Below are 27,501 nucleotides of genomic sequence, written 5' to 3' on the forward strand. Positions count from 1 at the left end.
CGATGGCTGAACGGCATAGGCAGAATGCAGTAGATGGTATAGAGTACAGTATATACATATGAGATGAGTAATGTAGGGTATGTAAACATTTTATAAAGTGGCATTGTTTAAAGTGACAGGTGATACATTTATTACATCCCATTTTTTATTATTAAAGTGGCTAGAGATTTGAGTCAGTATGTTGGCAGCAGCCACTCAATGTTAGTGGTGGCTGTTTAACAGTCGAATGGCCTTGAGATAGAAGCTGTTTCAGTCTCTCGGTCCCAGCTTTGATGCACCTGTACTGACCTCGCCTTCTGGATCATAGCGGGGTGAACAGGCAGTGGCTCGGGTGGTGTAGGTGTCCTGGAGGGCAGGTAGTTTGCCCCCGGTGATGCGTTGTGCAGACCTCACTACCCTCTGGAGAGCCTTGCGGTTGTGGGCAGAGTAGTTGCCATACCAGGCGGTGATACAGCCCGACAGGATGCTCTCGATTGTGCATCTGTAAAAGTTTATCACCTCCTCCCTGTAGGCCGTCTTGTCGTTGTTGGTAATCAAGCCTACCTCTGTAATGTCGTCTGCATACTTGATGATTGAGTTGGAGGCATGCATGGCTACGAAGTCATGGGTGAACAGGGAGTACAGGAGAGGGCTGAGAACGCACCCTTGTGAGGCCCCAGTGTTGAAGCACAGAAGCTCTCCCCAGTCTGAGCTTCTGTGCACTCTGGAGCAGGTTTTCATCAAGGATCTCTCTCTGTACTTTGCTCCATTCATATTTCCCTTGATCCTGACTAGCCTCCCAGTCCCTGCCGCTAAAAAACATCCCCACAGCATGATGCTGCCACCACCATGCTTCACCGTAGGGATGGTGCCAGGTTTCCTCCAGATGTGATGCATTCAGGCCAAAGAGTTCAAGCTTGGTTTCATCAGACCAGAGAATCTTGTTTCTCATGGTCTGAGAGTTCTTTAGGTGCCCTTTGGCAAACTCCAAGTGGGCTGCCATGTGCCTTTTACTGAGGAGTGACTTCTGTCCGACCACTCTACCATAAATGCCTGATTGGTGGAGTGCTGCAGAGATGGTTGTCCTTCTGGAAGGTTCTCCCATCTCCACAGAGGAACTCTGGAGCTCTGTCAGAGTGACCATCAGGTTCTTGGTCACCTCCCTGACCAAGGCCCTTCTCCCCCGATTGCTCAGTTTGTCCGGGCGGCCAACTCTAGGAAAAGTCCTGGTGGTTACAAATTTCTTCCATTTAAGAATGACGGAGGCCACTGTGTATTGTAGGTATGTTCTTGCGGAGGCCATTGTCTTCTTGCGTACCTTCAATGCTGCAGACATTTTTTGTTACCCTTCCCCAGATCTGTGCCTCGACACAACCCTGTCTCGGAGCTCTATGGACAATTATTTTGACCTCATGGCTTGGTTTTTGCTCTGACATGCACTGTCAACTGTGGGACATTATAGACAGGTGTGTGCCTTTCCAAATCATGTCCAATCAATTGAATTTACCACAGGTGGACTCCAATCAAGTTGTAGAAACATCTCAAAGATAATCAATGGAAACAGGATGGACCTGAGCTCAATTTCAAGTCTCATAGCAAAGTGTTTGAATACTTATGTTAATAAGGTATTTCTGTTTTTATTTGTAGTACATTTGCAAAAATGTTTTAGAACCTGTTTTCGCTTCGTCATTCTGGGGTATTGTGTGTATAATGATGAGGGAATGAATATATTTAATCCATTTTGGAATGTAACATAAGGCTGTAACATAACAACATGTGGAAAAGGGAAGGGGTCGGAATACTTTCTGAATGCACTGTATATTACAAAAGAACGCCGTAATGGACAGGTCTACACTGGTTGAAATACATCTCTTTCAGAAGGATGCATGGCAGTATTATGACTCATATCACCCATATTGGACTGAACACATGTTGTACACACTACACATACTGTATGTTGAACCATACATCGTCTCCCAGTTTACCCAGTTCAAACAAGATTCCAACGTTTGCTCTGACTCTCACCCACTGTACTCATGAAGGTTAGAATGGATTGGTTAACAGCAGGAACAGCAAGACGTTTCCTCAACCCATCGTTGTCTTCTGTTTCTCTATTTGCTGTGTAGGGTGCTGTTTGATCCTTAGCAACATGTGTTTCTCTATTTGCTGTGTAGGGTGCTGTTTGATCCTTAGCACCATGTGTTTCTCTATTTGCTGTGTAGGGTGCTGTTTGATCCTTAGCACCATGTGTTTCTCTATTTGCTGTGTAGGGTGCTGTTTGATCCTTAGCACCATGTGTTTCTCTATTTGCTGTGTAGGGTGCTGTTTGATCCTTAGCACCATGTGTTTCTCTATTTGCTGTGTAGGGTGCTGTTTGATCCTTAGCACCATGTGTTTCTCTATTTGCTGTGTAGGGTGCTGTTTGATCCTTAGCACCATGTGTTTCTCTCCTTTTTCTCTCCTCAACTCTGGAATGTGTGTGTGTGTGTGTGTTTCTCTCTGTTACTCTCCTCAACACTAATTGCTACTTTCTCTTTGATCTCCTCTGCTGGTGAGGTGGCTCTCTGGATCTACTGAGTTTTCTCTCTCTCTTAACTTCCCTGCTCATGTGTGTGTTTAAATAAACAAATTGTTGCATAAGAATTCTTATTCAATTAATATTTTTTTGTCTTGCAGTCTTTTGTCTTTCTGTCAGAGCTGTACTTGTTCTATTTCTGATTCTGTTTAGATCTGTAGACGTTGACATTTGTTTATGTTCAATTGGAGTCCTGAATGAATTAGTTACCACGGAAACTCATAATTATTGTATAATATGGGCCTTAGGGGAAGAGATGGGAAGACATACAGGTTTAATACTGTATGTTTCATTTGTGTAACAAGCTTTAGGATTGTCTGTTTGTTTTGACTGAATGAATGTACATTGAGATGTGATGGGACTGTGGTTTATAGCTGAACAAACACACACATACCTGTGTCTTTGCATACAATAACCCACAGTAATGAAAATGTGGTCCAGCATGCTATGGGCTTATGGAAATGATTAACCCCCAAATACCAATTCACAACTCCAGCTGTTGAAGCCACTTACTGGTGAAAAGCAGGAGAGAACGGGTTGACGGGCTAGCTGAAATAACATCCTGCTTACATTATTCTGAGAGCAGAGCAGCGTATAGCCTGCACCTGGTTAAACTTCACGCTTTGAGTGTGTGTGTATGACAGACGACGAGTTGTGATTTCCTGTCCCCCTCGTTGATCCGAGCGCTCGTGTGCATCGAGCGATCACATATTAGCACTAGTTGTCTGCGTGTGTGTGTGTGTAGATCTATGCGTGTGGCTGTTCTGTCAGCAGCCCACCATGCCAAGATGGTGATATTTAGAATTGATTCATTGTCTTCACTGCCCACGATACCTCATCTCTCTCTCGTCTTTTCCCTCCTTCCTTCCTTCCTTCCTTCCTTCCTTCCTTCCTTCCTTCCTTCCTTCCTTCCTTCCTTCCTTCCTTCCTTCCTTCCTTCCTTCCTTCCTTCCTTCCTTCCTTCCTTCCTTCCTTCCTTCCTTCCTTCCTACTCACAATCCCATTATTTAGGGCTGTATCTCATGGCCACACAGTATAATAAACATCACAATCTATGTAGGTCAGTTTGGCTAACCTAACTCCCTCTCTGTGACTGTGTGTTTTTGGTGGAAGTGACAAAGGTGGTGGCTACACAGGTAAACATGATCACCTGTGTATGGCTCAGTTAGCGTGACTTTCTCTCGCTCCCTCTCTCTCTGCAGCGTCGTAACGGTTTGGTTGTGGCTGCGTCCTCTATCCAGCGTCTGAGCCACAAGCGTCTGATGGCCACCTTCCAGGTGGCGGCTGAGAGAGGGGAGCAGGACCTGTATCGCTGCGTCACAGAGTCCACCCGCGGAGCTGCTGTGTCTAACTTTGCCGAGCTCATCGTCAGAGGTATAGTACAGCCAGTCCGTATAGTCAGGTTTTGATTGAAAGGAGTCCTGTACCACTGCACCACACACCACCTCCCCTATGACACCTCCAACCCACCATGACACCTAGTTACCATTCTGGGATCTCTTAACACCCTCCTCCATACAGTATGTTCTACCTCCTTCCCCACCCAACCACTTCCAACCGCTTCTCCTAATGTGAGACATGCACACGAGCACTCACTCACTGGCACCCTTAGTCAATCACACGCACACATGCACAAACACACATGTTAAAATGCACACACACACACATGAATTCAGCAAAAAAGAAACATCCTCTCACTGTCAACTGCGTTTATTTTCAGCAAACTTAACATGTGTAAATATTTGTAAGAACATAACCAGATTCAACAACTGAGACATAAACTGAACAAGTTCCACAGGATTCCGATCCAAGATGGCGTAGCAGTAAGACATCTTGTCGTGTCGCGTCCCTTTGTATATATCGTTTTTTTTCCGTTTTTCTTCGCATATCTTTTAAAACATTTTGCTAAACCTCAACTTCTAAATACTCTCCTGCAACCCGCCTCACCCAATGTAGCTATTTTTCCTAAAGTATTTATATTTACTTCGGATCCGGAACCCCTCAACTGAAGCTAGCCAGCTAACTACCAGCTATCAGTCAGCAAAACATTGCTAGCGGTCTTCAGCTAACCGGTCATCAGCTAACCTTTAGCTCGGAAAGCTCTCGCCAGTTCGAACAACGCGACTCTAACCAGAGCATAACGGACCTATTTTTTTTTTTATCCCCGGATTCCCCCCGCAAACGGAACATCTTCAGCTGGATCTTCACAACTAGCTATCTAGCTAACCGCAACCCCGGATGATTACTCCTGGCTAGCGTTTCCACCCACTTAGCTTGAAGCTAGCCCGGCCAGAGCCCTTGTGCTACCACCGTAGCATACTCCTGGGCTACAATATCCGGACCCACGACCGGTCTATCGATGTCACCGCATGAAGAGGAATAAACAGACTCACCCCATCAAGACGTCCCCCAAAGGCTAACTCTCTAGCCCTTGCTATCTCCTTGCTTGCTAATTCGGCCTGCTAACTGCTAGCTTGTTTAGCCCCGGTCCGCTAACTGCTACCTTGTTTAGCACCGGCCTACTAACTGTTAGCTTGTTAGCACAGGCCTGCTAACCGTCTGAATCGCCGCGTCCCAAACACTCACTGGACCCATATTTACTTTCTATCTCTTTCGATTTTTTATTTGTTTATACCTTCCGGTAACCTGCCTCACCCAATGTGATACGGAATCGCTATTTTTAATTTTTAGAACACACTCAAGAACCTCCAGAAGCTAACCAGCGAACTAGATACAAGCTATTTAGTCATTGTTCATTTTTTAAAACCTGGATAACACTCGCCAGTCCAGCTTCCCTGCCCCATCCACCGCTGCCCCCTGGACACTGATCACTTGGCTACATAGCTGATGCATGCTGGACTGTCCATTAATCACGGTACTCCATTCTGCTTGTTTATGTTTTATCTGTCGGCCCCAGCCGCACTCAGGCTCTGTGTGTAGTTAATCCGACCCTCCCTCTGCCTAGTTAACGCCATTTTACCTGCTGTTGTTGTGCTAGCTGATTAGCTGTTGTTGTCTCACCTACTGTTTTAGCTAGCTCTCCCAATTCAACACCTGTGATTACTGTATGCCTCGCTGTATGTCTCTCTCAAATGTCAATATGCCTTGTATACTGTTGTTCAGGTTAGTTATCATTGTTTTAGTTCACAATGGAGCCCCTAGTTCCACTCTTCATACCCCTGATACCTCCTTTGTCCCACCTCCCACACATGCGGTGACCTCACCCATTACAACCAGCATGTTCAGAGATATGCCTGGGCTTACCTCCGCTGTACCCGCACCCCACCATACCCCTGTCTGCGCATTATGCCCTGAATATATTCTACCATGCCCAGAAACCTGCTCCTCTTATTCTCTGTCCCCAACGCTCTAGGCGACCAGTTTTGATAGCCTTTAGCCGCACCCTCATACTACTCCTTCTCTGTTCCGCGGGTGATGTGGAGGTAAACCCAGGCCCTGCATGTCCCCAGGCACCCTCATTTGTTGACTTCTGTGATCGAAAAAGCCTTGGTTTCATGCATGTCAACATCAGAAGCCTCCTCCCTAAGTTTGTTTTACTCACTGCTTTAGCACACTCTGCTAACCCTGATGTCCTTGCCGTGTCTGAATCCTGGCTCAGGAAGGCCACCAAAAATTCTGAGATTTCCATACCCAACTATAACATCTTCCGTCCAGATAGAACTGCCAAAGGGGGAGGAGTTGCAGTCTACTGCAGAGATAGCCTGCAAAGTAATGTCATACTTTCCAGGTCCATACCCAAACAGTTCGAACTACTAATTTTGAAAATTACTCAGAAATAAGTCTCTCACTGTTGCCGCCTGCTACCGACCCCCCTCAGCTCCCAGCTGTGCCCTGGACACCATTTGTGAATTGATCGTCCCCCATCTAGCTTCAGAGTTTGTTCTGTTAGGTGACCTAAACCTGGGATATGCTTAACACCCCGGCAGTCCTACAATCTAAGCTAGATGCCCTCAATCTCACACAAATCATCAAGGAAACCACCAGGTACAACCCTAACTCTGTAAAACAAGGGCACCCTCATAGACGTCATCCTGACCAACTGGCCCTCCAAATACACCTCCGCTGTCTTCAACCAGGATCTCAGCGATCACTGCCTCATTGCCTGTATCCGCTACGGAGCCGCAGTCAAACGACCACCCCTCATCACTGTCAAACGCTCCCTAAAACACTTCTGTGAGCAGGCCTTTCTAATCGACCTGGCCCGGGTATCCTGGAAGGACATTGACCTCATCCCGTCAGTTGAGGATGCCTGGTCATTCTTTAAAAGTAACTTCCTCACCATTTTAAATAAGCATGCTCCGTTCAAAAAATGCAGAACTAAGAACAGATACAGCCCTTGGTTCACTCCAGACCTGACTGCCCTCGACCAGCACAAAAACATCCTGTGGCGGACTGCAATAGCATCGAATAGTCCCCGCGATATGCAACTGTTCAGGGAAGTCAGGAACCAATACACCCAGTCAGTCAGGAAAGCTAAGGCCAGCTTCTTCAGGCAGAAGTTTGCATCCTGTAGCTCCAACTCCAAAAAGTTCTGGGACACTGTGAAGTCCATGGAGAACAAGAGCACCTCCTCCCAGCTGCCCACTGCACTGAGGCTAGGTAACACGGTCACCACCGATAAATCCATGATTATCGAAAACTTCAACAAGCATTTCTCAACGGCTGGCCATGCCTTCTGCCTGGCTACTCCAACCTCGGCCAACAGCTCCGCCCCCCCCGCAGCTACTCGCCCAAGCCTCTCCAGGTTCTCCTTTACCCAAATCCAGATAGCAGATGTTCTGAAAGAGCTGCAAAACCTGGACCCGTACAAATCAGCTGGGCTTGACAATCTCGACCCTCTATTTCTGAAACTATCCGCCGCCATTGTCGCAACCCCTATTACCAGCCTGTTCAACCTCTCTTTCATATCGTCTGAGATCCCCAAGGATTGGAAAGCTTCCGCAGTCATCCCCCTCTTCAAAGGGGGAGACACCCTGGACCCAAACTGTTACAGACCTATATCCATCCTGCCCTGCCTATCTAAGGTCTTTGAAAGCCAAGTCAACAAACAGGTCACTGACCATCTCGAATCCTACCGTACCTTCTCCGCTGTGCAATCTGGTTTCCGAGCCGGTCACGGGTGCACCTCAGCCACGCTCAAGGTACTAAACGATATCATAACCGCCATCGATAAAAGACAGTACTGTGCAGCCGTCTTCATCGACCTTGCCAAGGCTTTCGACTCTGTCAATCACCATATTCTTATCGGCAGACTCAGTAGCCTCGGTTTTTCGGATGACTGCCTTGCCTGGTTCACCAATTAAGTTGCAGACAGAGTTCAGTGTGTCAAATCGGAGGGCATGCTGTCCGGTCCTCTGGCAGTCTCTATGGGGGTGCCACAGGGTTCAATTCTCGGGCCGACTCTTTTCTCTGTATATATCAATGATGTTGCTCTTGCTGCGGGCGATTCCCTGATCCACCTCTACGCAGACGACACCATTCTATATACTTCCGGCCCGTCCTTGGACACTGTGCTATCTAACCTCCAAACGAGCTTCAATGCCATACAACACTCCTTCCGTGGCCTCCAACTGCTCTTAAACGCTAGTAAAACCAAATGCATGCATTTCAACCTTTCGCTGCCTGCACCCGCACGCCTGACCAGCATCACCACCCTGGATGGTTCCGACTTTGAATATGTGGACATCTATAAGTACCTAGGTGTCTGGCTAGACTGTAAACTCTCCTTCCAGACCCATATCAAACATCTCCAATCGAAAATCAAATCAAGAGTCGGCTTTCTATTCCGCAACAAAGCCTCTTTCACTCACGCCGCCAAACTTACCCTAGTAAAACTGACTATCCTACCGATCCTCGACTTTGGCGATGTCATCTACAAAATTGCTTCCAACACTCTACTCAGCAAACTGGATGCAGTTTATCACAGTGCCATCCGTTTTGTCACTAAAGCACCTTATACCACCCACCACTGCGACTTGTATGCTCTAGTCGGCTGGCCCTCGCTACATATTCGTCGCCAGACCCACTGGCTCCAGGTCATCTACAAGTCCATGCTAGGTAAAGCTCCGCCTTATCTCAGTTCACTGGTCACGATGGCAACACCCATCCGTAGCACGCGCTCCAGCAGGTGTATCTCACTGATCATCCCTAAAGCCAACACCTCATTTGGCCGCCTTTCATTCCAGTACTCTGCTGCCTGTGACTGGAACGAATTGCAAAAATCGCTGAAGTTGGAGACTTTTATCTCCCTCACCAACTTCAAACATCTGCTATCTGAGCAGCTAACCGATCGCTGCAGCTGTACATAGTCTATTGGTAAATAGCCCACCCATTTTCACCTACCTCATCCCCATACTGTTTTTATGTATTTACTTTTCTGCTCTTTTGCACACCAATATCTCTACCTGTACATGTCCATCTGATCATTTATCACTCCAGTGTTAATCTGCAAAATTGTAATTATTCGCCTACCTCCTCATGCCTTTTGCACACAATGTATATTTTTCTACTGTGTTATTGACTTGTTAATTGTTTACTCCATGTGTAACTCTTTGTTGTCTGTTCACACTGCTATGCTTTATCTTGGCCAGGTCGCAGTTGCAAATGAGAACTTGTTCTCAACTAGCCTACCTGGTTAAATAAATAAAAAAAATACAAATAAAAAAACATGTGACTAACAGAAATAGAATAATGTGTCCCTGAACAAAGGGGGGGTCAAAATCAAAAGTAACAGTCAGTATCTGGTGTGGCCACCAGCTGCATTAAGTCCTCCTCATAGACTGCACCAGATTGGCCAGTTCTTGCTGTGAGATGTTACCCCACTCTTTCACCAAGGCACCTGCAAGTTCCCAGACATTTCTGGGGGGAATGGCCCTAGTCCTCACCCTCCGATCCAAGAGGTCCCAGATGTGTGCAATGGGATTGAGATCCTGGCTCTTCACTGGCCATGGCAGAACACTGTCTTGCAGGATATCATCCACAGAACGAGCAGTATGGCTGGTGGCATTGTCATGCTGGAGGGTCATGTCAGGATGAGCCTGCAGGAAGGGTACCACATGAGGGAGGAGGATGTATTCCCTGTAACACACAGCGTTGAGATTGGCTGCAATGACAACAAGCTCAGTCCAATGATGCTGTGACACATCGCTCCAGACCATGACGGACCCTCTACCTCCAAATCGATCCCGCTCCAGAGTACAGGACTCGGTGTAACACTCATTCCTTCGAGAATAAACGAGAATCCGACCATCACCCCTGGTGAGACAAAACTGCGACTCGTCAGTGAAGAGCACTTTTTGCCAGTCCTGTCTGGTCCAGCGATGGTGGGTTTTGTGCCCATAGGCGACGTTGTTGCCAGTGATATCTGGTGAGGACCTGCCTTTCAACAGGCCTACAAGCCCTCAGTCCTGCCTCTCTCAGCCTATTGCGGACAGTCTGAGCACTGATGGAGGGATTGTGCGTTCCTGGTGTAACTCGGGCAGTTGTTGTTGCCATCCTGTACCTGTCCCACAGGTGTGATGTTCGGAGGTACCGATCCTGTGCAGGTGTTGTTACACGTGGTCTGCCACTGCGAGGACGATCAACTGTCCATCCTGTCTCCTTGTAGCGCTGTCTTAGGTGTCTCACAGTACGGACATTGCAATTTATTGCCCTGGACACATCTGCAGTCCTCATGCCTCCTTGCAGCATGCCTAAGGCACGTTCATGCAGATGAGCAGGGACCCTGGTTATCTTTCTTTTGGTGTTTTTCAGAGACAGTAGAAAGGCCTTTTTTAGTGTCCTAAGTTTTCATAACTGTGACCTTAATTGCATACCATCTGTAAGCTGTTAGTGTCTTAACAACCGTTGCACAGGTGCATGTTCATTAATTGTTTATGGTTCATTGAACAAGCAAGGGAAACAGTGTTTAAACCCTTAACCTGTTGCGACGAGCAATCCCGTATCCGGGATCCTATTTATAGCCTCAAGCTCATTACCATAACGCAACGTTAACTATTCATGAAAATCGCAAATGAAATGAAATAAATATATTTGCTCTCAAGCTTAGCCTTTTGTTTTAACAACACTGTCATCTCAGATTTTCTAAATATGCTTTTGAACCATAGCTAAACAAGCATTTGTGTAAGAGTATTGATAGCCTAGCATAGCATTAAGCCTAGCATTCAGCATGCAACATTTTCACAAAAACAAGAAAAGCATTCAAATAAAATAATTTACCTTTGAAGAACTTCAGATGTTTTCAATGAGGAGACTCTCAGTTAGATAGCAAATGTTCAGTTTTTCCAAAAATATTATTTGTGTAGGACAAATCGCTCCGTTTTGTTCATCACGTTTGGCTACGAAAAAAACCTGTATCCAGGAGTGTAATTATCTCCGCAAGCTCATTAGCATAACGCAACGTTAACTATTCATGAAAATCGCAAATGAAATGAAATAAATATATTAGCTCTCAAGCTTAGCCTTTTGTTAACCACACTGTCATCTCAGATGTTCAAAATATGCTTTTGAACCATAGCTAAACAAGCATTTGTGTAAGAGTATTGATAGCCTAGCATAGCATTAAGCCTGGCATTCAGCATGCAACATTTTCACAAAAACAAGAAAAGCATTCAAATAAAATCATTTTCCTTTGAAGAACTTCAGTGTTTTCAATGAGGAGACTCTCAGTTAGATAGCAAATGTTCAGTTTTTCCCAAAATATTATTTGTGTAGGACAAATCGCTCCGTTTTGTTCATCACGTTTGGGTAAGAAAAAACCCGAAAATTAAGTCATTACAACGCAAACTTTTTTCCAAATTAACTCCATAATATCGACAGAAACATGGCAAACGTTGTTTAGAATCAATCCTCAAGGTGTTTTTCACATATCTATCGATGATAAATCATTCGTGGCAGTTTGGTTTCTCCTCTGAAGAAATGGAACGCGCATGGACCTGGAGATTACGCAATACACCGGGCGGACACCTGGCGGACACCTGGTAAATGTAGTCTCTTATGGTCAATCTTCCAATGATATGCCTACAAATACGTCACAATGCTGCAGACACCTTGGGGAAACGACAGAAAGTGAAGGCTCATTACTGGCGCATTCACAGCCATATAAGGAGACATTGGAACAAAGCGCCTTCAGAATCTGGGGCATTTCCTGTATGAAATTTCATCTTGGTTTCGCCTGTAGCATTAGTTCTGGGGCACTCACAGGTAATATCTTTGCAGTTTTGGAAACGTCAGAGTTTTTTCTTTCCAAAGCTGTCAATTACATGCATAGTCGAGCATCTTTTCGTGACAAAATATCTTGTTAAAAACGGGAACGTTTTTTATCCAAAAATTAAAAGAGCGCCCCCTATCTCGAAGAAGTTAACAATGAAGATCTGTGAAATTATTTTGATTTTTTGCTAATTATCTTTGAGAGACAGGGTCCTGAAAAAGGGACGTTTCTTTTTTTGACGAGTTTACATAGGAAATATATTCTGAACTAACAAAACGTCTCTCATATCTCCTGTATATTGTGGAAACACGTGGAAACGATGTATTCTTGCATCTATATGTCATATACTCTGTGTCATTGTGTAAACATTGTTTTTCCCTCTACATGTTGCTGTAATGAGGTGTCCTCGCTTGATGAGGGTCGTGTGTGTGTGCGTGTGTGTGCGTGTGTGCGTGTGTGTGTGTGTGTGTGTGTGTGTGTGTGTGTGTGTGTGTGTGTGTGCGTGTCTCTTTGTCTAACGCTGAAAGGACAGGCAGCTTTACTCACACAATCACTCATGCAAATAATTCACATTCATTATGGTGAAAATTAAACATTCCCTTCCCTTCAAGTGCCTCTCGGAAATCATAATCTGAAAGTGATTAAAAGATTGTGTGAGTCAAAGCTCTAGCCGAGTAGAAATAACACTAGGGAAATTATAAAACAAGAAACGTATGAAACATGAAAAACCCTTGACTTCCCTTTTTTTCTGTGCGAGAGAAGATAGTTATTGCTTATTCTATGGAAATTCTGACGTCTTTTCATTTTTCTTTTTTTGCGTTCTGTAAAAATTCATAAAGTAATGATGGACTGTACGTGTCTGTATTGTACTGTTTTAATGTCTTGCTGGTAAACAACCGTACAACTATGGATCATTGTATTTCATTTGTATCTCTGTTCATTTGACAGCAAATGATGGTGTTTTTATAATGAGCAGGGTTACATAGATTAGGGTTTCTATCATTATATGTCATTGCTGATAGAAACGAGGAGTTGACTAACTGTAGACACAGTAATACTAGGTCATTGTCTCAGTTATCTTGTTAACTGTATATTGTGTTAGATAAAATGTTATACTACTGTAAATGACAGCATCACACTGTACCATGTATAATAAAACATAAAAAATGTAACCCTCCACTACACCCCTGCATGCACTCACTCAGTCACTCAAAACTCTTCTGTTTAACACTGTACCCGCCCCTCTCCCCCTTCACCCTGGCAGTGTCCCCCACCCCCATCGCTCCACCCCAGCTGCTCCGGGCTGGCCCCACCTACCTGATCATCCAACTCAACACAAACTCCATCGTGGGGGACGGCCCCGTGATCCGTCGCGAGATCGAGTACCGCGCCAGCCAATCACCATGGTCGGAGACACATGGCGTGGGCTCGCTCACTTATAAGGTGTGTGTGTGTGTATGTGTGTGTGCGTGCATGCGTGCGTGCGTGCGTGCGTGCGTGCGTGCGTGCGTGCGTGCGTGCGTGCGTGCAAAAATTAATTAATTAATTGTTAAGAATTATTACAAGTTCTTATTTATTTATTATTAAATAACTCTCAATTACAAAAACATCCATGTTGATTTTATTTTAAATGCTATTCATGTCTTTGCTAAATAATAGAAAACATGTTTCTCCTCTACTCTATTGTAAGGTGTGGCATCTGGAGCCGGACACAGAGTACCGTATCAGTGTTTTACTGACCCGGCCAGGGGAGGGAGGCACAGGGGCGCCTGGACCCCCCCTGGTCAGCAGGACCAAGTGTGCAGGTGAGTTAATGGGGCTGAACAGGTCTAAACCCAAACCTAGCTTCTGTTCTATTCTGTTCTACTCTACTCCTTTCTATTCCATTCCTTCAGCGTTATTCATCCCTTCAGGAACGGCATTGATAGATCACATACAATAACATCCTCCATAACACAAGGACAACAACATTCAAACACGTACTCTAATGGCTAGCTGTCCACCGGTTGAGAGGATGTGTGTGTGGATTATAGTGCTCAGTGGCTGATATATATGTAGGTACCTCTTTAGAAGCCGGTGTGTATGCATGGACAGGTACACAAATAAGAATTTGTTCTTAACTGACTTGCCTAGTTAAATAAAGGTTAAATAAAAAAATACAAAAAAATGTAATTATACAGTAGAATGAACAACCTACAGCCTACTCTCCGACACTTACATGTACTACACTCCCCCTCACACACACACACACACACACACACACACACACACACACACACACACACACACACACACACACACACACACACACACACACACACACACACACACTTATCTGCACTTACTCTCCCCAGAACTCAGTGCTCATCTTTATGAAACAGCTCTCTGTAGATGTGTCAAGTGGACCGACATGACGCCTTGTCATCTATCATAGTCTCTGATCCCTCCTGTCATGAGGCTCCAGTCGCCCACCTCCTGTCTGCTCCACATGCCCAGATGTGAGCCTCGATCTCTGGGAAGAGAGAGTAAAGAGAGCCCCTGTGACACTACATGCTCTAAATCAGGGGTGTCAAACTCATTTTGCCCGGGGGCCACATTCGCTCTTCAACGAGGTCCGGAGGGCCGCACTGGATATTGGTTATATTTCCTTGCTGTCAAAATCTGACCAAAATAGTCCTCTATCGATTGTTTTGGGGATTTTCAATGTGATTATTAGCAAGCTGAACAGTCATGAATGTAATACATTTTAAAGTATATTTTAAAGCATATCGAGTTTGTTGTCTAGTATACAGTACCAATCAAATATTTGGACACAGCTACTCATTCAAGGGTTTTTCTTTATTTATACTATTTTCTACATTGAATGATGTGAAGACATCAAAACTATGAAATAACACATATGGAATCATGTAATAACCAAAAAAGTGCTAAACAAATCAAAATATATTTTAGATTTTAGATTCTTCAAAGTAGCCACCCTATGCCTTGATGAAAGCTTTGCACACTCTTGGCATTGTCTCAACCAGCTTCATGAGGTAGTCACCTGGAATACTTTTCCAACAGTCTTGAAGGAGTTCCCACATACTGTATGCTGAGCACTTGTTGGCTGCTTTCCCTTCACTCTGCGGTCCAACTGCACTTGAAGAAACATTCAAAGTTATTGACATTTTTCGCATTTACTGACCTTCATGTCTTAAAGTAATAACGGACTGTCCTTTCTCTTTGCTTACTTGAGCTGTTCTTGCCATAATATGGACTTGGTATTTTATCAAATAGGGCTATCTTCTGTATACAACCCTACCTTGTCACAACACAACTGATTGGCTGAAATATATTTGGAATTTTTTTACACACTTTATTTTGTTACTACATGACTCCATATGTGTTATTTCATAGTTTTGATGTCTTCACTATTATTCTACAATGTAGAATACCACATAGGTAATAATATAGTAACCAGAAAAGTGTTAAACACATTAAAATGTATTTTATATTTAAAATTAAATTCTTCAAAATAGCCACCCTTTGCCTTGATGACAACTTTGCACACTCTTGGCTTCTCTCAACCAACTTCATGAGGTAGTCACCTGGAATGCATTTCAATTAACCTTTCTAGTGCAGGGGTTCCGCTAGCGACAACATTCCGCTGAAAAGGCAGCGCGTGAAATTCATAAATATGTTTTAGAAATATGTACAGTGGGGCAAAAAAGTATTTAGTCAGCCACCAATTGTGCAAGTTCTCCCACTTAAAAAGATGAGAGAGGCCTGTAATTTTCATCATATGTACACTTCAACTATGACAGACAAAAAAAAACAAAAAAAATCCAGAAAATCACATTGTAGGATTTTTTATTAATTTATTTGCAAATTATGGTGGAAAATAAGTATTTGGTCAATAACAAAAGTTTATCTCAATACTTTGTTATATATCCTTTGTTGGCAATGACAGAGGTCAAACGTTTTCTGTAAGTCTTCACAAGGTTTTCACACACTGTTGCTGGTATTTTGGCCCATACCTCAAATCAAATCAAAATCAAATCAAATCAAATGTATTTATATAACCCTTCATACATCAGCTGATATCTCAAAGTGCTGTACAGAAACCCAGCCTAAAACCCCAAACAGCAAGCAATGCAGGTGTAGAAGCACGGTGGCTAGGAAAAACTCCCTAGAAAGGCCAAAACCTAGGAAGAAACCTAGAGAGGAACCAGGCTATGTGGGGTGGCCAGTCCTCTTCTGGCTGTACCGGGTGGAGATTATAACAGAACATGGCCAAGATGTTCAAATGTTCATAAATGACCAGCATGGTCCAATAATAATAAAAAAGTTTATCTCAATACTTTGTTATATACCCTTTGTTGGCAATGACAGAGTTCAAACGTTTTCTGTAAGTCTTCACAAGGTTTTCACACACTGTTGCTGGTATTTTGGCCCATTCCTCCATGCAGATCTCCTCTAGAGCAGTGATGTTTTGGGGCTGTTGCTGGGCAACACAGACTTTCAACTCCCTCCAAAGATTTTCTATGGGGTTGAGATCTGGAGACTGGCTAGGCCACTCCAGGACCTTGAAATGCTTTGTTGCCCGGGCGGTGTGTTTGGGATCATTGTCATGCTGAAAGACCCAGCCAAGTTTCATCTTCAAAGCCCTTGCTGATGGAAGGAGGTTTTCACTCAAAATCTCACGATACATGGCCCCATTCATTCTTTCCTTTACACAGATCAGTCGTCCTGGTCCCTTTTCAGAAAAACAGCCCCAAAGCATGATGTTTCCACCCCCATGCTTCACAGTAGGTATGGTGTTCTTTGGATGCAACTCAGCATTCTTTGTCCTCCAAACACGACGAGTTGAGTTTTGACCAAAAAGTTATATTTTGGCTTCATCTGACCATATGTCATTCTCCCAATCTTCTTCTGGATCATCCAAATGCTCTCTAGCAAACTTCAGACGGGCCTGGACATGTACTGGCTTAAGCAGGGGGACACGTCTGGCACTGCAGGATTTGAGTCCCTGGCGGCATAGTGTGTTACTGATGGTAGGCTTTGTTACTTTAGTCCCAGTTCTCTGCAGGTCATTCACTAGGTCCCCCCGTGTGGTTCTGGGATTTTTGCTCAACGTTCTTGTGATCATTTTGACCCCACGAGGTGAGATCTTGCGTGGAGCCCCAGATCGAGGGAGATTATCAGTGGTCTTGTATGTCTTCCATTTCCTAATAATTGCTCCCACAGTTGATTTCTTCAAACCAAGCTGCTTACCTATTGCAGATTCAGTCTTCCCAGCCTGGTGCAGGTCTACAATTTTGTTCCTGGTGTCCTTGGACAGCTCTTTGGTCTTGGCCATAGTGGAGTTTGGGGTGTGACTGTTTGAGGTTGTGGACAGGTGTCTTTTATACTGATAACAAGTTCAAACAGGTGCCATTAATACAGGTAAAGAGTGGAGGACAGAGGAGCCTCTTAAATAAGAAGTTACAGGAGTGCCAAAAATCTTGCTTGTTTATAAATGACCAAATACTTATTTTCCACCATAATTTGCTAATAAATTCATTAAAAATCCTACAATGTGATTTTCTGGATTTTTTTTCTAATTTTGTCTGTCATAGTTGAAGTGTACCTATGATGAAAATTACAGGCCTCTCTCATCTTTTTAAGTGGGAGAACTTGCACAATTGGTGGCTGACTAAATACTTTTTTGCCCCACTGTAACTTTCACACATTAACAAGTCCAATACAGCAAATGAAAGATAAACATCTTGTTAATCTACCCATCGTGTCCGATTTAAAAAATGCTTTACAGCTAAAGCACAACATATGATTATGTTAGATCAACGCCAAGTCTAAAAAACACACAGCAATTTTTCCAGCCAAACATAGTCACAAAAAGCAGAAATATAGATAAAATGAATCACTAACCTATGATGATCTTCATCAGATGACACTCCTAGGACATCATGTGACATGTTACACAATACATGTATGTTTTGTTCGATAATGTGCATATTTATATCCAGAAATCTCAGTTTACATTGGCGCCTTACGCGCAGTAATGTTTTAATTCCAAAACATCCAGTGATTTTGCAGAAATACTAATAATAAACATTGATAAAAGATACTTGTGTTATTCACAGAATTAAAGATAGACTTCTCCTTAATGCAACCGCTGTGTCAGATTTCAAAAAAACTTTACGGAAAAAGCATAATCTGAGAACGGCGCTAAGAACCCAAAACAGCCAGAGAATAGCCGGCATTTTGGAATCAACAAAGTTAGAAACTTACCTTTGATGATCTTCATGAGAAGGCACTCCCGGGAATCCCAGTTCGACAATAAATGACTGATTTGTTCCATAAAGTTCCATCATTTATGTCCAAATAGCCACTTGTTGTTAGCGTGTTCAGCCCAGTAATCCATCTTCATGAGGCGTGAGCATTTCATCCAGACAAAAACTCAAAAAGTTCCATTACAATCTTTTAGAAACATGTCAAACGATGTATGGAATCAATCGTTAGGATGTTTTTAACATAAAACATCAATAATGTTCCAACCGGAGAATTCCTTTGTCTTTAGAAAGGCACTGGAACGAGAGGTAACTCTGTCGGGAGCGCGCGTCATGAGACCGAGGCACTATGCCAGACCACTGACTCAAACAGGTCTTATGAGCCCCTCCTTTATAGTAGAATCCTCATTCAAGTTTCAAAAGACGGTTGACATCTAGTGGAAGCCCTAGGAAGTGCAACCTCATCCATATCTCAATGTGTACTCAGTTGGCCAAGCTTTGAAAAACTACAAACCTCAGATGTCCCACTTCCGGGATTTTTCTCAGGCTTTTGCCTGCCATATGTGTTCTGTTATACTCACAGACATCATTCAAACAGTTTTAGAAACTTTAGAGTATTTTCTATCCAGTAATAATATGCATATATTAGCATCTGGGACTGAGTAGGAGCCAGTTCACTCTGGGCACGCACATTTCTTTTTAACTTCCTTAGCTTTTCATGTTCAAAAATGTCCACTCTCCTCAAACAATAGCATGGTATTATTTCACTGTAATAGCTACTGTAAATTGAACAGTGCAGCTAGATTAACAATAATTTAAGCTTTCTGAGAATATCAGATAAGTCTATGTCCTGGGAAATGTTCTTGTTACTTACAACCTCATGCTAATCGCATTAGCCTACGTTAGCTCAACCGTCCTGTGGAAGGGACACCGATTCCAAAGAAGTTTCCTGAATGCGTTTGAGCCAATCAGTTGTGTTCTGACAAGTTAGCGGGGGTATACAAAAGATAGCCCTATTTGGTAAAAGACCAAGTCCATATTATCGCAAGAACAGCTCAGGTTTGAAATGTTTTTTATTTATTTCACCTTTATTTAACTAGGCAAGTCATTTAAGAACAAATTCTTATTTACCAGACGGCCTACATCGGTCAAACCCGGACGACGCTGGGCCAATTGTGCGCCACCCGATGGGACTCCCAATCACGGCCACAAAGAGAACAACAGTCCATCGTTACTTTAAGACATGGTCAGTCATGGTCACTTTAAGACATGGTCAGTGCGGAAAATGTCAAGACCTTTTTCTTCAAGTGCGGTCGCAAAAACCATCAAGCGCTATGATGAAACTGGCTCTCATGAGGACAGACACAGGAAAGGAAGACCCAGAGTTACGTCTGCTGCAGAGGATGTTCAATAGAGTTACCAGCCTCAGAAATCGCAGCCCAAATAAATGCTTCACAGAGTTCAAGTGACACACATCACCATATCAACTGTTCAGAGGAGACTACGTGAATCAGGACTTCATGTTCAATTCCTGCAAAGAAAAGAAATCACTACTAATAGACAACAATAATAAGAAGAGACTTGGCTTGGGCCAAGAAACATGAGCAATGGACATTAGACCGGTGGAATTGTGTCCTTTGGTCTGATAAGTTCAAATGTACAATTTTTGGTTCCAACCGCTGTGGCTTTGTGAGACATATGTGCTTCCCACCGTAAAGCATGGAGGAGGAGGCGTGATGGTGTGGAGGTGCTTTGCTGGTGACACTGTAAGTGATTTATTTAGAATTCAAGGCACACTAATCCTACACAGCATTCTGCAGCGATACGCCATCCCATCTGGTTTGTTCTTAGTGGGACTATCATTTGTTTTTCAACAGGACACTGCCCGAAGACACACCTCCAGGCTGTGTGAGGACTATTTGACCAAGAAGGAGAGTGATGGAGTGCTACATCAGATGGCCTGGCCTCCATAATCACCTGACCTCAACCCAATTGAGATGAGTTGGACCGCAGAGTGAAGGAATATGTGGGACCTCCTTAAAGACAGTTGGAAAAGCATTCCTCGTGAAGCTGGTTGAGACAATGCCAAGAGTGTGCAAAGCTGTCATCAAGGCAAAGGGTGGCTACTTTGAAGAATCTCAAATATGAAATATATTTAGATTTGTTTAACACTTTTTTTGTTACTACATGATTTCATATGTGTTATTTCATAGTTTTGATGTCTTTACTATTCTTTTACAATGTAGAAAATAGTAAAAAATGAAGAAAAACCCTTGAATGAGTATCCACACTTTTGACTGGTATTGCAATCGGAAACGACGTATTCAGACCCCTTGACTGTTTCCACATTTTGTTACATTACAGCCTTATTCTAAAATAGATTAAATAATACATTTTCCTCCTCAATCTACACACAATACCCCATAATGCCAAAGCTAAAACAGGTTTTTAGAAATGTTTGCAAATGAATAAAAAATTCAAAATAGAAATACCTTATTTACATAAGTATTCAGAGTCCTTGCTATGAGGCTTGAAATTTAGCTCAGGTCCATTCTGTTTCCATTGATCATTTTTGAGATGTTTCTACAACTTGGGAGGCCACCTGTGGTAAATTCAATTGATTGGATATGATTCTGCCCCTGAACAAGGCAGTTAACACAATGTTCCTAGGCTTTCATTATAAATTAGAATTTGTTCTTAACTGAATTACCTAGTTAAATAAAGGTTTAAAAAAATGGCAAAAACCAAGGCATGAGGTTGAAGGAATTGTCTGTAGAGCTCTGAGACTGGATTGTGTTGAGGCACCAAAACCCTTCTGCAGCATTGAAAGTCTCCAAGAACACAGTGGCCTCTATCATTCTTAAATGGAAGAAGTTTGGAACCACCAAGACTCGTTCTAGAGCTAAACTAAGCAATTGGGGTAGAAGGGCCTTGGTCAGTGGAGTGAACAAGACCCCGATCGTCACTGACAGAGCTCCAGAGTTCCTGGAACCTTCCAGGCCTTTATGGTAGAGTGGCCAGATGGAAGCCACTATTCAGTCAAAGGCACATGACAGCCCACTTGAAGTTTGCCAAAAGGCACCTAATGGAATCTCAGACCATGAGAAACAAGATTCTCTGGTCTGATGAATCCAAGATTTAACTCTTTGGACTGAATGCCATGCATCACATCTGGAGGAAACCTGGCACGATCCCTATAGTGAAGCATTTTGGTGGCAGTGTCATGCTGTGGGGATGTTTTTCAGCGACAGGGACTGGGAGAAGAGTCAGGATCGAGGGAAAGATGAATCTTGATGAAAACCTGCCCCAGAGTGCTTAGGACCACAGACTGGGGTGAAAGTTCACCTTCCAACAGGACAATGACCCTAAGCACACAGCCAAGACAACGCAGGAGTGGCTTTGGGACAAGTCTCTGAATGTTCTTGAGTGGCACAGCCAGAGCCTGGATTTGAACCCCATCGAACAACTCCGGACAGACCTGGAAATAGCTGTGCAGCGACGCTCCCCAACCAACCTTGAGAATATCTGCAGAGAAGAATGTGAGAAACTCCCCAAATACAGCTGTGCTAAGCTTGTAGCGTCATTCCCCAGAAGACTCAATGCTGTAATCACTGCCGAAGGTTCTTCAACAAAGTAATGATTAAAGGGTCTGAATACTTATGTAACTGTTTCAGTTCTTTTTTAATTATACATTTGCAAAAATTGCCCCAAAACTGTTTTTGCTTTGTTATTATGGGGTATTGTGAGTATATTGAGGATTTTATTTTATTTTTTAAAATTAATTTTAGAATAAGGCTGTAAAAGTAACAAAATGTGAAAAAAGTCAAAGGGTCTGAATACTTTCCAAATGCACTGTGTAGATATATAAAATCAAATAAATATAGAGTAAAATATATATAACTACCCGCGGGCTGGATTGGACACTCATGCTCTAGATCAAGCTGTCTCATATCCCCTCTTCCTGTCCAGCACACAACGTTTTGGGCTAGAAACAGGAAACGACAACAGCCCTTGCCTGAAAAACGTGTTCACCCAATTACCTTCAGTTAATCTTTTTTTTTTTTTAGAATATGTTTTAATTCACCGATGTCCCCGGAAAGAAGGCTTTTGATGAATCATTCTCAAGTTTTAACTGTTGTAGAATAGCAATCGGGGTATGAAATCATTTCACTATTTGAATAGTATCATGAATTTTTGTCGGATATTGGAAATACATGTTTTTAAAGTTACGTTTTTAACCTGAGCAATGCTGTGCGAGGGAAAGGCTGAGGCTCTATTGCTACGGCTGTGGAGGTTCCGTGCCGGTGAAATGGGAACGAGTAGATGGAGGCAGAGAGAGAGATGCTACTCGGCTACAGCCAAGACTACCTAACTTGTAGCAGCCACGTTATTAATCATTCCATATAACAGTGCCTGTCTTGACTGGAGTAGCCTAGATAAGCTTGCTAGCTAGCAAAAATGAATACTCACACTAGTATTTGAATACTAACGTCCGATATTCGAATAAATAATTCTCAGTGTGTATTTCAGACATGTCACCAGTTTACCTCACTCATTGCAGGAGAACAAAGGAGAGTACAACTTCTCTGGCTGCAATCTTTGGTCTTTTGAGGAGGCGCATTGGGCAAATTGGAAACAGGCAGATTTTTTTCCCTGACACGACACAACTAGACCGTTCCCTCCCTCCATCTCTCTCCCTGGGGCATAGATGTGTATCACCCAGCTTTTTCCTATAAACGTCAGAGGCTTTAACCTCTCTTAACCCATGACAGTGACTCAATGATGGGTCCAACTGGCACTACCAGAATTCTCCTCCACCCATCCCTCCCTCCTTCCTCTCCCTCCTGATGCTGTGATTGTATCTGTAACACCGTGTGACCTGTATGTTGGACTAGAGCGAGGCTGATTGTGTTCATAACAACAGTTGACCCCATGTCCTCTCTGTTAGCTCACTGACATGGTTTAAGACGAGAGGGAAAAGGAGGAAGATGGAGGGAGAGAGGAGATGAGCTGGATCCAGCAGAGCCCAGAAGGGGGCTGACAGCCAGTCAGACGTACCCCTCCACGCCATCCACCCCTCCGTCCACCCTCCTCTCTCCCGCCCCTGGCTTGTCCCTTTGATTAGTCTCATCAACCTGAGTCTGTGGGCCTGGATGTCTGTCGGCTGCCGTGGTGTTTGTGTGGGCTGTGAGGGGGTGTGCTGCTGGACAGACAAACAGACAGAGACGGGGAGGGCAGCCTGGGTGGGTGGTAGTGTGATTAATCTAATAATGAGCCATCATTTCATATAGCAGCCTTCCTAATGGGGTTCTCATCCCAAATGGCATATAGTGCTCTCCTTTTGACCAGGTCCCAGTAGTGCACTATTGGAGGGAATAGGTTCTACCTTAGCAGCATCTGTGACTGCAGTCTGGCAGATATGGTCCTGTTGGACATCATCATGACAGGGACACAGGGATCCGTCACCCCAGTCTCACACATGGCATCAGTAATTAGCAAGTTCCATATCCCATCATCTCAGCTAATAGGGCATCGCCTTTGGATCTGGAGCTGAGCAGCCTGTGCTCTGTAAGAATTAAAGGATGCGTGAGATTATATTAATAATGTGTTATTGTTGTACATCGCTCCCTCCTCCTCCCTTCTTCCCAGTCTCTCCAGGGTGTTTTTAATCTTTATCCAGCTTCCTGTGGTGAGTTTAGAAAGTAATCATCTAACCAACCGTCTGTCTATTTCTCCTTATCTTTCTATTTTTCCTCATCACTCCATCTCACACTGTCTTTCTTTGTCTCTCTCTCTGTCTCTTTCTCTCCCTCTGGCTCACTCTCCCACCCACCCCTCTTCCCTTCCATCTCCCCCTCCCTCTCTCCTCCCTCCATCTCTCCCCTCCATCTCTCCATCAGAGCCCATGCGTGCGTTGCGAGGCCTCACAGCGACAGAGATTCAGCCTCGTCAACTAACCTTACAGTGGGAACCTCTGGGCTACAACCTGACGCGCTGCCATACCTACTCGGTCTCTCTCTGCTACCGCTACTCCACGCCTGCAGGGGGCAGCGCAGGGAACAACGCCACAGTGAGGGAGTGTCTCTCTGTGGAGAGGAACCAATCACACTTCACCCTGAGGGACCTGCCCCCGTTCCGATCCGTCCACGTCCGACTGGCTCTGGACAACCCAGAAGGCAAGAAGGAGAGCAGAGAGGTCACCTTTCAAACTGAGGAGGACAGTAAGTGGACTCTATTACCCAACATGCATTGTAATTGATAAGAAACCCAGAGTGTTGGACCCAGTAGTAGTCAATGCAGTGACCTACATAACCATGTATTGAGTAGTGGAATCGGATCCAATTTAAGTGGCAGGACCCAATTCATTGATTGTCATTTTTATAGTGGTTTGATAGATATAAAAAATACTGTTATTACTTTCTATATAATCAAGGTTGTATAACCGACTATACTTTCCTCACTGACACTGAGTAGCTTGAAGTAGGCATATAAGTATTGTAGAATTGTGTGCTGGGTACACTATGATTGTGTGCTGGTACACTGGTACACTAAGTTATCCTGCCTCCAGTTATTAAATACAGTAAGAGGGCGAAAAAACACATATTGACTTGAAAAATAAGCAGGATCAGCATAACTAAATGGAAGATAAGCCTTTTAAATGAAAGCAGATTAAAAATTAATCAGTCAGTCAGAGTCATGGCCACCAGTGAAATGGTGAAATTATTTTGCTTGTTTTTTCTCTTAACATGTTCCTGTATACAACAGTGGATTAAGCACATTTTAATATAAATTTCCCCTACATGAATTGAAGAAATAGGTCAGAGAAAATGTACAATGCAATGAAACGTTGCTCACAGCAGTTCTTGACCCATGAGAGAGAGGAGAAAGAGAGAGAGACAATGAAACATTGCTCACAGCAGTTCTTCACCCATGAGAGAGAGGAGAGAGAGAGAGAAAGACAGGGAGACAGAGAGAAAGAGAGAGCGAGCAAGGTTACAGTACAATATATTTTATGAGTATGAAATTGGCTGCGTTTGGAAACCTACAAATTGCAAGGTCCTCCCATGAGTTTGAGGACAATGTGCTCCTGCAATATAATGTAATATATTTCATAGTCATTTGAACAGCAGCACTTGGAGAGAGAGGGAGGGAGAGGGGGAGAGAGAGAGAGAGACTCTCTCCACTATCTTCCCCTTCCAGAGCTCTCTTTGGGCAAGAGAAAATAATGAAAAAGACTACAGGGAGACCTAATAAAATGACATCTGTTTTTTGGCACAAACACACACGTACGGATGCACAGATTCAACCCAGAGTTCATGAGTCCCAGACAACCACAAGCCATTATTCATCTCTAGGGCTTGTTGAACTTTCCCAACTCTGTCCCTGAACCTATCAACTGTGTCTCCAACACATGCACGGCCTGATTTTACAGGCCTCTATTAGATCCATTGACTGCTAGTCCCTAATCCCCATGTTAAAACAAGAGTCTCTGTCTCAAACAAAGTCTCAGACCCAGTTGGGTTTCTTGTTTGGATGCCCCTTTCCCTGCTTGGCCCTGCCATTACACTGCGGCCATTGTGTTCCTCTCAGGTCTGTTGTGGAGAGAGAGAGAGAGGACAGAGCAGGTTTAATCTTATGGATATGTGGGACGGTAGTGTCCCACCTGGCCAACATCCAGTGAAATTGCAGAGTGCGAAATTCAAAAATACAAAATTGAAATATTTAACATTCTTGAAAATATATGTGTTATACATCAAAATAAAGCTTAACTTCTTGTCAACCCAGCCAAGGTGCCAGATTCCGAAAAGGCTTTACGGCGAAAGCAAACCATGCGATTATCTGAGGACAGTCCCCCGCACACAAATGCACAACAAATCATATTTCAACCAGGCAGTTGCGACACGAAAATCAGAAATAGCGATATATTATATGCCTTACCTTTGAAGATCTTCTGTTGGCACTCCAAAAGGTCTGTTACATTACAAATGGTCCTTTTGTTCGATAAAGTCCTTCTTTATATCCATAAAAACTCAAGTTTAGCTGGCGCGCTTCAATCAATAATCCACCGATGCCCTCCTTCAAAATGCATACAAAATGAATCTCAAACGTTACCAATAAACGTATCCAAACAAGTCAATCAACGTTTATAATCAAACCTTAGGTACCCTAATATGCAAGTAAACGATACAATTTAAGACGGAGAATCGTTATTGTCTTTACCGGAGATAAATAACAAATAACGAGCTTTCCTCCACACGCTTGGAAACGCTACAGCCAAAATGGGAGCCACTTAGAAAAACTACAACTTCTCCCTCATTTTTCCAAAAACCAGCCTGAAACTCTTTCTAAAGACTGTTGACATCTAGTGGAAGCCCTAGGAGCTGCAATCGGGAGGATTTCGTCTTATTTTAATAGTGCCAGCAATTGAAATCAGTGTTATGCTGAAATGTTTTTTTGGGGGGGATGGTTTGTCCTCGGGGTTTCGCCTGCCATTTCAGTTCTGTTATACTCTCAGACATTATTTTAACAGTTGTAGAAACTTTAGAGTGTTTCTATCCAAATCGACCAATTATTTGCATATGCCTGAGTCGCACGCTTTTCATCCGGACGTCAAAATACTGCCCCCTGGCCCAAAGAGGTTAACTGTCAGCCACAAGGCAGTGCTCTAGACTTTACCCATCTGAGCCACAGCCTCAGAGCCAGACAGACAGCCAGACAATCAGAGGAGCTTGTTAGTTGAAGAAACCTGCATGAACTGTAGCAGCGACATCTTTCAATCAGACTCAGATGTACACACAAACACAAATGCAATCTTCCACCCAGGCACACACTCCCCAAATCTTCTGGTCCTCAATTCGATTTGCCTGTCTAGGGTTGGAAACCAGATATCCGTAATCACTTCCTTCCCATAGGACCCCCTATGCAATCAACTGCGAGTTCTCAGAATGTTTATGTTGTGTTTTCTCTTCCAGTTCCTGGTGGCGTTGCCCCAGAGTCACTGACCTTCACTCCATTGGACGATATGATCTTTCTGAAATGGGAGGAGCCTGTGGAGCCCAATGGGGTAATCACACAGTATGAGGTATGGAACATGCCCTCAACTTTCCGTCTGTCTACCTTTTTGCAATCACATAGCTATCTCGGACTCAATCTTGATCTCTCTCTTTCTTTTTCTCCCCTATTCATATTTTTTGTATTTATTTTACTGATATTTATCTTTATCTCTAATTTCCTTCAACTTGACACAGACCACTGTGTTGTGTTTTTTTTTGTAAATGTTTTGGTCCAAAAATACTCAAATCACTGGGAATTCAGCTAAAAATGTGATGTGATCATGGTGATTATGTCTCAATGTAATCAATGTATTAAATATTTGTTATTTTGAAATACAGTCTGTTTTTGGACTTAGTTGTGGTCAATTTGCAGTGTACAAATTATTATAAATGAAG

General features: G+C 43.5%; 1 protein-coding gene across 9 annotated transcripts in view; it reads left to right on the top strand.

Moving 5' to 3' along the window:
• The window catches only part of LOC115132127 (receptor-type tyrosine-protein phosphatase U-like), a 310,999-nt gene that overhangs the window by 200,260 nt on the left and 83,238 nt on the right, over positions 1-27,501 (top strand). For all 9 annotated transcript variants that reach the window (XM_065020406.1, XM_065020409.1, XM_065020410.1 and 6 more), the window contains exons 6-10: positions 3,757-3,928; positions 13,048-13,226; positions 13,474-13,588; positions 23,953-24,273; positions 27,025-27,134. In XM_065020406.1, coding sequence (XP_064876478.1) covers positions 3,757-3,928; positions 13,048-13,226; positions 13,474-13,588; positions 23,953-24,273; positions 27,025-27,134 — 897 coding nt within the window. The remainder of the gene's footprint in view (positions 1-3,756; positions 3,929-13,047; positions 13,227-13,473; positions 13,589-23,952; positions 24,274-27,024; positions 27,135-27,501) is intronic.

The sequence above is a fragment of the Oncorhynchus nerka genome, linkage group LG7, assembly GCF_034236695.1.
Source record: "Oncorhynchus nerka isolate Pitt River linkage group LG7, Oner_Uvic_2.0, whole genome shotgun sequence".
In the NCBI taxonomy this organism is placed as follows: domain Eukaryota; kingdom Metazoa; phylum Chordata; class Actinopteri; order Salmoniformes; family Salmonidae; genus Oncorhynchus; species Oncorhynchus nerka.